The 14,784-nt window shown below is 42.7% G+C and overlaps 1 protein-coding gene across 2 annotated transcripts in view; it reads left to right on the top strand.

Annotated features, from left to right (window-relative positions):
* Positions 1-14,784, top strand: part of LOC137411924 (ATP-binding cassette sub-family C member 8-like) — a 242,092-nt gene that overhangs the window by 159,765 nt on the left and 67,543 nt on the right. For both annotated transcript variants that reach the window (XM_068097203.2, XM_068097207.2), the window contains exons 28-30: positions 3,623-3,715; positions 4,580-4,682; positions 9,663-9,776. In XM_068097203.2, the coding sequence (XP_067953304.2) occupies positions 3,623-3,715; positions 4,580-4,682; positions 9,663-9,776 (310 nt within the window). The remainder of the gene's footprint in view (positions 1-3,622; positions 3,716-4,579; positions 4,683-9,662; positions 9,777-14,784) is intronic.

Below are 14,784 nucleotides of genomic sequence, written 5' to 3'. Positions count from 1 at the left end.
TTGAGTGCAGATTGATGAGGGAAAATATGAATTTAAACGATTGCAGCATAAGGCTGCAACATAACAAAATGTGAAAAAAGTGAAAGGGTCTGAATACTTTCTGAATGCACTGTATATATGTATGTATGTCTATATATATATGTATATCAAGTAATGAACGGCGGTTGGGAATTATATCCACGACATCCATTTTTCCGTTCTCCAACCTACAGCTTTGTCTTTAAAAAACAACGTATCGGCCAGCAACCCAGCATGCGCTGGGCCTCCACTAGCCTTCATCAAGAGAAGTTCCCTTGTTCACCTCCTCCCAGATATACCTGGGGGGAGGGGTGGGCCTATTCTATCAACCAATCACAATGTGTGTTGGGTGTTGGGCTAGCGGCTAGGGTGCCGGCTTAGGATCCAAGGATCCTGGGTTCGAATCCCGGTCGATCGCTGAATTAACGCCAGGGGGGTTGACTCAGCCTGTCATCCTTCCGAGGTCGGCTAATTGAGTACCAGTTCACTGGTAATTCCCTGTTTGTCGTTAAAGGCGGCAAAAAGGGTTGGCGTCAGGAAGGGCATCCGGCCGTAAAACATTGCTTCAAATAGGGGACCGAAAAACAACAACAACCACGGTTCCCGAAAAAGGCCAACCCCCGCTTTGCGGGGGAAAATGGCCTCTAAAGGTGGTTTTTTTTATTTTTATAATCACAAAGCTGTGTTGCGAGACCTCGTGACCATAGACCCGTGATCGGCTTATTTTGCAAGTGTTTTGTGTGTGTTTGAGCGGTGTGTTGTGTTTTGTTGTCCTTGTTGCCTGTGTCTGCTATGTCCCACTTTGTCTTTGTCCTCCTCCCAGCATTGGTGTCTCTTTGGTGTATTTATGCATGAGAGGTCTGTATGCCTGTGGTAACGCCACAGTCTCCTCTGTCAACGGTGCCCTCGTTTGGCCCGTGTGCCAGGCCTCCAGTATTCGCCTCCTGGCCCGGTTTGGGGATGCCGCCAGCACATTCACATTGTCCCATAGGGGAACATGGCCCGGATTGGCCCGCCCTTATTCCATGCTTGGCGATAGCAGATCTTTCTGGGTAATGACACTCAAAGGCCTTGTGGTGTTCATTAATGCGCTGGCCTAAGGTTCTTCCATCTCGCCTATGTATTCACCACAGTCACATGGAATGGTGTATACCACACCTGTGCAATCATTCTTTAGTCTTTTGTCTTTGACCTTGGTCAGTGCACGTCTCAAGGTGTATATAGGTTGGTAGTTAACCCTCACCCCGACCGGTCTCAAAATCCTGCCAATGCTTTGAGCTACTCCTGGCACAAATGGTAGCACGCAGAAGCCCTTAGGTGGTTCCTGTGGTGCGTCCTGGGTTCTTGGAGCTGCCAGTACCATTTCATTTTTTGGGCAGAGGTGGTCTGGGTAGCCATTGGCTTTCAATACCCATTTGAGATGCTTGATCTCTCTCCTTTTGCCCTTCAAGGTGGACGGTATATTCCTTGCCCTTTTTACGAGTGTGTTCACCACAGCTCTTTTATGGTGCAGTGGATGGCAAGACGTAAAATCGAGGTAACGCTCGGTCTGGGTGGGTTTCCTATACACTGCGGTACTTAAGCTTCCATTTGGGTATATACATACATACATACATACATACATACATACATACATATATATATATATATATATATATATATATATATATATATATAATTTCAAAACACACCTGGTCACAAGTGTGCCTCACTGACCAGGGCCTCAGTCGAGGTCCTCAGCATCATCCCATTTTCAGCCGTTCAACCTCGATATGGTCAGCTAAGGTGGGCCAGCAGGGCCCATACGCCTCCACATGCAGCAGCTACACCCGCATGAATACATACCCCCACCCCCAGCCAGTGAGAACACAGACTACAGCAACAAAACTGTCTCCACTCCCAGAATCAACAGCCCCTCAATCCACGCTCACACACCAAAAAAACAACAAAAAAAACAAACAACCGACCACCACCCTCAACATGCACCACTCAAACAAAAACACATTCATGCAAAACCACACGCACTCCTGCAACACACACACCCACTCCTGCAACACACACACACATACACACACACACCATTCACACATCTCCATTTCTCTTCCGTGCTCAGTCACTACCCCTTTGGACTGAAATGAACCACCCCCCCACAACCTCAACCTTCACTGTTCGACTTGCCTCCATAAACTTCCTCCATATCCAAAGTGAGCCTTTCAAGGCAACCTGGGCCACCTTGTCACACATCCTCCTTCTTTCTGTCCCACACACTCCAAGCCGAGCAAGAAATGCAGAAAAGGAATTGCCAATATACCCTCTACACCCCACCTCAAATGGCTGACAAGAAACTCGCCAACCCTTCTCCCGGCACTCTTCCTCCAGCTCACTGTACTTTCCTCTCTTCTTCTCGTGCACCTCCTCCATGTTCTCTTCCCAAGGTACAGACAATTCCCCTAAGATGACCTGTCTTGTTGCACCTGACCAGATGACAATGTCAGGCCGCAACCTTGTCACACAGATCTCCTCTGGGAATATCAATTGTGGCTTTAGGTCTGCCACCACCTGCCAATCATAAGCATCTGACAGCCCTATTGCTTTCCACCTCCTCCTCTTTTCACCTCTTACCACTTGGCCCTCTTTGACAAACAACACCTCTGCCTCATCGGTCTCCTTCTCCACTCTTCTCTCTCTCGATCTCAGCACCTGATCATGCTGCCACTTGCATCTTCCTGCTGCCAATGCGACTGAACATGCACTCAGTGCATGCTGCATCGTTCCTAAACCTCCACACAAATAACATCTCTCCTCCTGCAACAACCCCCACAATCTCAAGTTTGCTGGTGACGGAAGCACATCATACGTTGCCCGCAACAGGAAATATCGTATGTTTGCCAGGATGTTCATTCCCGGAGGTTATGATTGTCAGAAATAATTGTTTGTTGCTCTGTTAAGCCCATTCCTCTCTCCATTTTCATACACTTTGCTTCCAAATTTGGTTTGGGTTTCCTACATATAGTTTTATTGATTTGCTGGTTGAAGTCTTCCATAAGCTTAATAATTGTTTCTAAAAGTCTGACATTGTTTGTTGTCCTAATTTATTAAATCCTTGCCAATTATTATCAAACTGTTTCTTTCCTGAATCTCTTCCATCCATAATCGCTTTGATTAAATAACCTTCCCTGCAAAGCCATCCACACTTTGTAGACTCAGAATACTGATGTGTTTTTTTCAATCACTTTCGACACGATTTATGGATAAACTTCCCTAACCATAGTCTGAACATCAATGAATGCCACTCTCAAACACAGTTTTGTCCATTTCCGATCTGTCTGTCGCAGAACAGATGCTTGCTCCATATACGATCAGTATTTATCTTTTTCCACTGCTTATTTATCAATGTCTATATATTACTCTTAATTTGTGTCATCTGGAAGATGATTATCTATCCGGAAAGCACTAAACACAAGTATTGTTTGGTAAGGTGTGAATATGTTTGGTGGGTTAAGTCATATCTTGAACATTATGAAGCACCACACATTGCTTTGACGTTTAAGAGGCACGATATAGTAAAAGAGGCTATCTTTGATTTCCATTTCTCCTTGAACAGGGATTTGCAAGAGTTGGACGATAATGCTCAACTTCCGCTGCTGTCGCTCATCACAGAAACCGTGGAAGGGATCTCGACTATTCGTGCTTTTCGGTAAAGTGCATGATTGTCGTCCAATATGGTTATATGATGATTCCACAAATGGAAGGCCACTCTCACTGCGCTGGGTATATTTGTTTTGTGTTTTCACGTGGAAATTGAAGATTGAACTCTGAACTATACATATTGCAGTGTACAGTACGTCTCGTTGAATGGGGACGAGGAATAGCAAAGTGTCCTCATTAACCAAAAACAAACGACTTCACCAACCTGACTGTGGGCCTGAGCACTATATCAACAAAAAAAATTCCCGCATATCTCAGATGAATTATGATTATGATCATAATTATGAATTATGAATTATGATCATAATTATGATGTAATCGTCCAAAATGCAGCCTTTGCAAGCAGGAAGTTGCTCAAACCAGGGAATAACATCCATAGCTTTTTTTTGTTTTTGTATACACGATCGAGGCTCGTGTAAGAGCTAACATTACTGACAAAAAAAAAAACGGACACATAAGACGAAATAAAGGGAGCGGGAGACAAGATGGGGAGAGAGAGGGAAGCACGCAAGTACAACATTTGAGAGCAGGGACATCGGGAGATCTGTGGGAGAGGTATTTGAAATAATAGCTTTCAATAGTAATGAAATAATAGTAATAGCTTTCACTGTATTTGAAATCCTATTGCCTTGAAATGTGTAATGTGGTTAATTTATTAGGCAAGCGTCTCGAGGACTGCCATATGTGGGCTAGCCCACAAAAAGGCCATGCCCTGCCCACGTGGGCTAACCCAAATCCAGCTGGGGCCTAAGTGGGGGACAAGTTAGCCCACATAGGACACATATGGGCCCCAGCTGGACATGCTGGCTGCCACACCTGTACATAAAATGAAAGGTGCCTCTCCATCCCACAGACATGAGACCCGATTTCGACAACAAGCCTTTGAGAAGATTGACACGAACAACATTTCCTGCCTGTTCTTGTCTGCAGCCAACAGATGGCTGGAAGTTCGCGTGGTAAGGAAAAGCTATTCCAAATTGGCCAACAGCCTGTGTTGGCTTGCACATTCCCTCATGGTGCTCAATATAGTGCTCGACCCTCTCAGCATTAGCTCCCTAGATGCACACATGGCAAGGAATGCCAAGGGGCATTCCAAAATAACATTATCATGTTTTTCTTTTTTGCGTATGCGGTTTGATATATGTTTGGGATATTTTTTTATTGCAGGGAACATAAGTTTGAGAAAAGCAAGGGAAAGTATCGAGGTGAAATGGAAAAGGAGTTTGGACCATGGACAGGGAATTTTAAAAAGTGCAGGGAATAAGAAGTCGAAGAATACAATCCGCTATTTTGTGTCTGTAATTTTTAGATCGTTTTTATTTCATTCATTTATTTATTTGTATACAAGGGGCTCGTGGAAGACCGAGAACACAGAATGGATCAGGACGCAACAGAACAAAAGGAACAGCAGAAAGAGAGGGGGGAGACACGAGCAGCAGGGTTGATGGACAAAATAGACGGAGACAGACAAACAAGGGATGTGGGGTGGAATGAGGGGTAGAGGTGTTTGCACGGGGTGGACAAGATGGATACAGAAGCAAACTCTCAGGAATTAAAAACTGTGGATTTGGAGAGTGGTGGGCTTGGGGGTGGTGGGGTTTAACGGGGGTAGAAAAGGTCATGGTTTTGGATTGGGGATGATCTGAGATGATGGCGAACAGCTGTCTTGGAGACCTGGAGAGAAGAATGACATTGAAGAGAATGTAGCATTTGGGATCCACAGGTGGGAAAAAGACAAACAAACGCGTGGAGGTGAACTGTCGTCCTGGATTTTTGGAGCTTCACCAAAAGGGGGCTGACGGTGGATACCTGGGGTGGACAAATCAGGTAGAGGGTAAAGGGTGCAAAATAGTACGGCAGATAGGTGAAATATTTGGGAGAACTGTGCCTTTGATGATGCAAGCACGATAGTTGGCACACCGTTAGAGTGTGCCCTCAGGAAGATATTTGGCTATCGGGCCATCACAGATTTGTTCTGTGACAACAATGGCGGCCATTTTTCAAAAAAGGACAAATCTGCGATGGCCCAATAGCCAAATATCTTCCTTAGGGCACACTCGGACTGTGTGCCAACTCTCGTGCTTGTATCATCAAAGGCACAATTCCTGCACCTATCTGCCATACTAAAATGCGAAGTTTCGTTTTATAACTTTTTTTTTTATTTGTTTGGAATTTCTCAGTCTTCCATTCAGATGATCAGTGAACACATGTAACACGTGGAAAATTGAATTTACCAAGTAAATTAATACAAGAATGGAAACAATGTATTGCCACATCATGTCTGCACATCACTTCCTCATCTGACATTTACAGATGAAGACTCTCTTGTCTTTAAGCTGTGTCATCTCGGTTTCTATTCACAACCCAACTGTAAATTCTCAGATTGCTGGTTCACAGGCATCACAAAATGTGTCGACCCATAGATGGACATTAAGCTGGTTGTCTTCTCTGCTAACATTAGTTGGTGGATGTTAAAAATCCCATGGAGTATGGGATTGGGAAGAGTAAGTGAGTTATCATCAAGGCGCTCTACAAATTCAGAATTCCTGCCCAAACCACCTTCCATAGTACATCAAGCTGATTTATGGAAGATTTGGTTCAAAAATTATCCTTGGCCAATCCCACAATAATGTTCGAATAATTGGTACTGTTAAAGTGGTGGTGGTGGTGGTGGTGGTGGTGGTAGTAGTAGTAGTAGTTGTAGTAGTTGTAGTAGTAGTAATAGTTGCAGTAGTGGTAGTAGTAGTTGTAATAGTTGTAGTAGTAGTAGTAGTAATAGTAGTAATAGTTGTTGTTGTTGTAGTAGTATTTGTTGCAGTCGTAGTTGTATTCGTAGTATTTGTTGTAGTAGTATTATTTGTTGTAGTGGTAGTAGTAGTTGTAATAGTTGTAGTAGTAGTTGTAATAGTTGTAGTAGTAGTAGTTGTAGTGGTTGTAGTCGTAGTTGTAGTAGTAGTAATAGTTGTAGTAGTTGTAGTGGTAGTTGTTGTAGTATTTGTTGCAGTAGTAGTTGTAGTAGTATTTGTTGTAGTAGTAGTTGTAGTAGTAGTAGTAGTGGTTGTAGTCGTAGTTGTAGTAGTAGTAATAGTTGTAGTAGTAGTGGTAGTTGTTGTTGTAGTATTTGTTGCAGTAGTAGTTGCAGTAGTAGTTGTAGTAGTATTTGTTGTAGTAGTAGTCGTAGTTGTAGTAGTTGTAGTAGTATTTGTTGTAGTAGTAGTCGTAGTTGTCATAGTTGTAGTCGTAGTTCTAGTAGTTGTCGTAGTTGTAATAGTTGTAGTAGTCGTAGTAGTTGTTTTTGTTGTATTTGTTGCAGTAGTAGTAGTTGTAATAGTTGTAGTAGTAGTTGTAGTAGTAGTAGTAGTTGTAATAGTAGTTGTAGTAGTAGTAGTGCTTTTGTTGGAAAGGTTACAGAGATTTGCGTTCAGAACTCATGCAAGCTCAGGCAAACATATGTTCCCAGTTTAATGTCGCTCAATTCCTCATCTCTGCAAGTCCATGGTTTGAACTACAGTAGACAAGATAGAGCATTTTGAAGAGAAAGCACTACCAAGACAGATAAGGGGAAGGTAAAAGAACGCCAAAGAACACCAAAAAAAGAACGCCAAAGAACACCAAAAATAATGCCAAATAACACATTTATACAAATAAGAGCAAAGTATCTTGTGGGGAGACCGTACAAAGTGCATCATTTATAGTCCAGGTTTCCTTAAACTTTTGAACAGTGTTACTATATTCTGCCGCCTTGTACTCCGAAATAATGCGTGAGCGTATTAAGCCCTTCAGACATACAGAACTGTGTTCCACCACATCTTTCTCAATTTTTGCCTTCCTGGTTTTATATATTGCCATTTTTGCACAGGCTAAAATAAAGTTAATAAGGATATCTCGTGACTTGCTTAGTTTCTTTACGGGGTGCCCGATGATAAAAAGTGTTGGAGAGAAGTGAAGCCAGAAGCGCAAGAGAAGATTTTTCATCAGTAAGAACACTGGTTCAAGACGGTGGCATTGAAGGTATATGTGAAATATAGTTTCCCTTTCACCACAAAAGCAGCAATCCTCTGAGACGTTAGTGAAGTGCCGCATCATAGATCCAGAGCTCAGTACACCATGTAGCAACCTCCAACTTAAGTCTGCCATCATTCTTGGCGTTGGGTAGAGATAGAGTGAATCCCAACGTGGATGAACAGTCGAAGGAAGTGGAAGAATCTCACGCCAGGGAGTATCCAGTCGGGTTGCAAGAGCTATATAATGGAGCGAGTGGATCACTAGCAGGTATATATTTTTCCTTGATAACCCACAGAACGACATTTCCACTGTGCCAGGGGTCTTACTCATATTGTTTGCAGGTATTGGCTGAGAGAGCTCGCAACATCGTGGTCGGATTTTAAAATCCATGGAGTTACCGATGGACATCTGTCCAGATCCATCACCCTCTTTGGGATTCTCTAGATATTCCAGACAATCGGGAGGCAAGGAGCTTTTGACCTCTTCAAGTATCCTGGAGGGGATCCTGATTGTCCTCAGGCCCATTTTCGCTGCGAGTTCCTTGGGTAAAAGCGTTCTCTTACCATCGTTCAGAAGGTCTCCCACTGTGGATATGCTACCAGCTAAGAGGCTCCTTCTTACTGAAAAGGAAGCCAGAGTTGGGCCCTGTAGAAGAGGGTTGAGAATGACCGGTTCTTCTAACAGGTCCTTGCCTGGATAAGGAACTGTTCTTTGTACGTCGACTACATTCCAAGCCTTCAGCATTTCTTGATAAAAAGGAGGCAATGTAGCACTAGACAGGCTCCGAGATGTAATGATGAAAAGATTCCTTTTGTACCCAAGATTGAGCACTTTGCTGAAGAAGTATGATGCCAGTGAGCACCATTGCGGTGCAGGGTTCACATGTAGGTAACGTTGTATGGTCTTCAGCCTGGATGCGTGGTAGTGGCTTCGAAGGCAGGGAAAAGACTGTCCACCTTCTGAAAAAGGCAAGCTCAGAATGCCCAGGGAAACCCAGTGTTTACCATTCCAAAAGTAGTCCAGTAGCTTCCTCTGCATCTTAACCAGAAACTCCTCTGGAGTGCTTATGCAAGAGAGCCTGAATACTAACTTCGGAATTATAAACTTTAATAAGGAGTGTTTTTCCCCTCAGAGACAGGACTTTTAGTAGTCCACTCCAGTCTCTCAACTTTGCTTCGATCTTGTCCCCTAAAGTGTTCCAGTTAATGAGTGGTGAGGACCCATGGGAAGTGGATAAGTGCACCCCCAAATATTTGAGCTCATTGCGACTCCAGGTCAATTTCTGAAAAAGTGTTGGTAACTCCTTTACCTGCATTTGTCCAATTAGAAGCCCCGAGCTTTTCCTCCAATTGATTGTAGCAGACGATGCTGCTGAATAGACCTGCTGACAATCATAAACTATTTGCATATCCCTTGCATTACTGGCAAACACGAGAACATCATCTGCATATGCAGAAAGTTTGAGGTTGACCCTGTTGTGTGGCACCACAATGCCAGTTAGCCGCCTTCTCATCAAACAAAGGAAGTGTAATAGTTGTAGTAGTAGTTGTAGTAGTAGTAGTAGTAGTAGTAGTTGTAATATTTGTTGCAGTAGTAGTTGTAGTTGTAGTATTTGTTGTAGTAGTTGTAGTTGTATTTGTTGTAGTAGTTGTAGTAGTAGTAACTCATCACCAGCATGATTTTTCACATGTTTACCAAAAGTAATCTCAACAACAGTTGTTGCATTTGCCACTTCAGAATGTTATTCTTCAGCACACTTCAATCACATCCTTTTTGCTTGGCTTTCCTTTACTGTACATCCGCTGAGTGCTCCTGTAAACTGGTGACTGTGAATCCAATTCAGTGGGGAAATTTGCAATACAAAGGCTGTTTTAGTTTCTTCTTTGAGTATAATTATAGTATGCTGATATATTATATGTTCCTTGTTATAGGACTATGTGGGTGCTTGCATCGTTCTTGCATCTGCACTTGCCTCCATCACTCGGTCTCTCTACTATGGGCTCTCTTCAGGCCTTGTGGGACTGGGCCTAGCTTACTCACTCATGGTAAGTGCATGACCTACTCACACTTACTATGTCTTGTGACTAGATGATTCAAACACATTATTGAAAGGTTATCAGTTTTATGATATGATAACAGTATTCAGTTGTCATAGAACATCCTGGCAGGATGGCCTAAACGTACGCACACTCATCTCGAATCTGTTGAGTCTGGGTTTAAATTAAATCTCAGCCCAGATATAAACGGTCATCCTGGTGTTTCACAGACAGGGTGATTCATCAATGTCCCTCGGATAGATGTTAAACGGGCGTCTCGTCTGCTGGCATTAGTTGGTGGACGTTAAACATCCCATGGTGTTCTTGACGAGCTATCACCGACGCCACGGCCAAATGCCAAATGCCAAATTCCTGTCCCTAACTACTAAGGTGAACATCAGGCTTGGACAGGCAGTTCGTGAAAGACTTCGGCCAACCCCATCAGTCGTCCGATGTTGTTACACTACCATTACATCAGCACTCATTCACAACCCCATTTTTTGCTCCCTCTCATTGGCACGACTCTATTTCCCTTTTCCTTGGTCATGGCACCTGCTGCTGTAGTTCACACAGATATTGCAGAGGAAGCATGTGGCAGATGCTATCTTGTTTATTTTCCTGGTAAATCAACTTGGAATGATTACATACCATCTGCATGTCTTCTTTTTGTAAACCTTTCTCCAACAGGACAAATATGTATTGTAAAACTGCATGCACCTAAAATCCAAATACAAGCTCCTCTGTGAGCCCTTGGACCATCAGACAAAATATAATGATGGTTAACTCGAAAAAAAATGCAATATTCTCATTATGTGTGCATGTCTAACAAAGAGGAAATATGACTGGAAGGCAAACATAAGGCAGGCTTAATACTGGGGATTTATTGCTGGACCACGGGCTCAAGTTTTCTCTCTCATTGGGTTGGTATACCATCTGTGATATGGTGTGGGAAGGGACAAGTTTTGGACCCTGTATCCTCTCCTTCCCTCCAGGATGCAGCAATTCAATTTGAGTCACGTAGCTTACATGTACAAAGCAACCAAGCAATTTATATATCCAGCAGCCATGAGTGAGCTAACAATTAGTACTCTGTTACAATAAATCCAGTGAAAGGCTATCTTTGCTCCAAGTTACATTTTCACCCAGAAAATAATTTCAGTTGAACTCCAAGTAACACACCAGTTTCAGCAACTTATTTTGTATTAATCAACATAATGATGAGACGCAGTTGGTATTCTTACTTGGAGGACATATTAAAGACCCCATGGTGTCTTTTGCGAAAAGTAGGCGAGTTATTGCAGAACCGTGAACAAATTATAACTTATTTCACCTTCAACTGACCAAGCAGTTCATGAAAGACTTGCACCAAAAGCATTCCCTGTCCAACTCCACAAGAAGGTGGATTAATTGGGGCCGCGAAAGAAGTAGTCAATACGGTGGATCTTACAGATTTCCCAAATGGCCAAACACTTCGTAAATAACAATACATTCCATTGAGCTAATGTTGTCGTATATCTGAGATGTTATTGACAGTGTTTAGAATCAACAAGGATTTCAATTCGCAAAAGTCGATATTTTGTTACTGTATGCAGCGATCCATCAGAAAGGGTTTGAAAAGCAACATAATGATTTAAAATTATACCTAAAATCAATCAGATTAACAAAATTTCATCTGCTACCAGATTAATAGGAATTCTCAATATCAGTTATAATAGAGAGATAACCAATAAAGATACATTTTAACTTTATTAGAGTTACATACACATTGAAGTAGATCTGCTTTTTAGTATTTCCCTTTCGTATATACTTGACAAGAGTGGCATGTATATGTTAACAACCCCCAACTCAAGGCTTTCATCGTGCAGTGGACTGAAAACGGCGTGATGTGAATGAATTAATGGATGAACTAGAACGGCACTCAGTAGAGAGCATACCTCCGCCAGGTGAACAGTTTACGTTTTGTATCCCAGAGTAGACCAGAAAATCACAATACAGAATCACATTTAATCAAAATCATCCGTCCCCAACTTTTTGAGATATCCCGCAATGTATCGTTTTTGGCCCTATCTCCCAATGGTGAAGAATCACTTACAAATTAAATAATTCTCATATCCGAATCCATATTCAGATCTTCACCAAAATCTAATCGAATCGTCCTTGTCAGACACCCAACTGGTCCAACAAGTTTCGTCCAAATCCGTCCGCAACTTTTTGAGATATCCCGCTATGTATCGTTTTTGGCCCTATCTCCCAATGGTGAAGAATCACTTACAAATTAAATAATTCTCATATCCGAATCCATATTCAGATCTTCACCAAAATCTAATCGAATCGTCCTTGTCAGACACCCAACTGGTCCAACAAGTTTCGTCCAAATCCGTCCACAACTTTTTGAGATATTCTGCTATGTATCGTATTTGGCCCTGTCTCTCAATGGTGAAGAATCACTTTAAAAATTCTCGTAGCCGAATCCGAATCCGGATCTTCACCAAAATCTAATCATTTCGTCCTTGTCACATTCGCTACATCTCTGCCAAATTTCGTCCGAATCCGTCCACAACTTTTTGAGATATCTTGTTCACGGACAAACGGACGGACAGACAGACAGGGAGGAAAACATAACCTCCATCCAACTTTGGTGGCGAAGGTAATAAATATATTTATCAAGTAATGAAAACTTTTGTTGCATAAATATATCCAATTAAATTTCCCATATATTTACCTCCACCCCCCAGGGTGGACAGAGGTTATGTTTTCACACCTGTGTGTCTGGCTGTCTATCTATCTGTGGGCAGGATATCTCAAAACGTTATGGACGAAATTTGCTGGACAGGTTGGGTGTATGACAAAGACAAATTGATTAGATTTTGTTGAAAATCCGGATCCGGATACGATAATATTTTAAGTGATTATTCACCATTGAGGGATCGTGCCAAAAACGATATATAGCACAATATTTCCAAACGTTGTGGACGGATTCAGACGAAATTGGGTGGACATGTTGGGTGTGTGCCAAGGACGAAATGATTCAATTGTGGTGAAGATCCGGATCCGGTTACGAGAATTAAAAAAAAATTAAGTGATTCTTTACCACTGAAAGATGGGGCCGCAATATATTTCAAAACATTGTGGACGAGTTATGACAAAATTACATGGATGAGTTGGTTAAGTGACAAGAACATGACGATTAGATTTTGCTTAAGGTCCGGATCCAGATCCCGCTTATCAGTGAGATACAAAACGTAAACTGTGCAGCCTGTCAGTAGTATGCGCTGATACAGATTTGCAAATTCAACTGAAACTTATACGGTAAAGCCAACTGGTAGTGAGCTGCTACTCTGCTCATTCCACAACACTCGTATTCTCCACCACCCTCTATCACCAGCCATCTCTCTCCTCTCTCCATCAAATACACCTTTCTGACATCCCACTTCACACAATACTTCCAACTCAACTGCGGTCCACTACTTTTCCCTCTCCCTCGCTCTTCCAATGCGGCGCTCTTCGGAAGACTGTCTTCCTCCATCCACACCAGGATCAGTGCCCATTTAAACTGCCTCTTTACCAATCTTCCTGTCAATCTAATGAACACACCATTCTCCCCACTCAGTTCGTCCATCCTCCTATCCAGCCTCTTTACTCCCACAATCCTCATGGCCCAGTTGTTCTTGCAGACCTGCAGCATCTGTTGCTGCTGTTTTGTCAGAGCTACCATCACCAGACTGTGTAGGTATGCTAGCATTACACACAACCTCAGGACTTTCCCGTACAACATCCTCCTCCATTGTATACCTCTTCCTATGAACGACCATCATCAGTCAAAGCTTCGACCCACATTACCTCCGTTTTCTACCAGCTCATCTTCAGTCCATGCTTTTCCAATATATTATTATTATTATCAACAATAATAATATGTAAATAATAATAATAATAATATATCATAATCCATATATTAAATTAGCTGGATTTATCCATCTGTCTTTCCCTTTGTCTGTCACGCTCTTTTCACTAGGACGTCATTATGGCATTATGTCTAGTGCTAGGCTAGGCTTCTATGGAAGTGCACGTCATCCCGGTGTCCAGCACTCAACCTGTCCTGACACTTGGCTGAAGGCAGCTGGACGACATATCCAATATATCTGACTATCTGACATACTTAGGCCACAAGCTGAATGCCAGACGCTAGGAGTCGGGATGTCGGATTTAATAGATGGCATTACATCTGGGATGTCGTTATGGCGTTATATCTAGCACTAGGCTAGGCCTTTTGCAGCAGAGTATTATTCATGACTCAAGGTGAATTGCGTTTTGAACTTGAAAGAGAAAAAACACGACGTAACATTTAATCCCTGCGAACATAAAACCAAATCATAATATTGCTTTATGGCGAATAAGTGCGCGTATTACAAGGATTAGCACATGAAAGCCCACTTAGAGTTTGCAAAAAAGCAAACTTGGAGTTTGCAAAGGACTCTCAGACTGTGAGAAACAAGATTCTGAGGGCTTTCATGTGTCTTTCACTGAGGAGAGGCTTCACGTCTGGCCACTCTGCCATAAAGCCCAGATTGGTGGAGTGTTGCAGTGATGGTTGCCCTTCTGGAAGTTTCTCCAATCTCCACACAGGACCTCTGGAGCTCAGCCAGAGTGACCATCGGGTTCTTGGTCACCTCTCTTACCAAGGCCCTTCTCCCCCGATTGCTCAGTTTGGCCGGGCGGCCAGCTCTAGGAAGAGTCCTGGTTGTTCCAAACTTCTTCCATTTAAGAATGATGGAGGCCACTGTGCTCTTGGGAAACTTCAATGCAGCAGAAATTTTTTGTCGGCTTCCCCAGATCTGTGCCTCGACACAATCCTGTCTCTGAGCTCTGCAGGCAGTTCCTTCGACGTCATGGCTTGCTTTTTGCTCTGATATGCATTGTCAGCTGTGAGACCTTTTATAGACAGGTGTGTGCCTTTCCAAATCATGTCCAATGAATTGAATTTACCACAGGTGGACTCCAATCAAGGTGTAGAAACATC

The sequence above is a fragment of the Myxine glutinosa genome, chromosome 1, assembly GCF_964187855.1.
Source record: "Myxine glutinosa chromosome 1, kmMyxGlut1.1, whole genome shotgun sequence".
NCBI classification, from domain to species: domain Eukaryota; kingdom Metazoa; phylum Chordata; class Myxini; order Myxiniformes; family Myxinidae; genus Myxine; species Myxine glutinosa.
The sequence above is the reverse complement of the archived record's forward strand: the minus strand, read 5'-3'. Positions and strand labels throughout refer to the sequence as shown.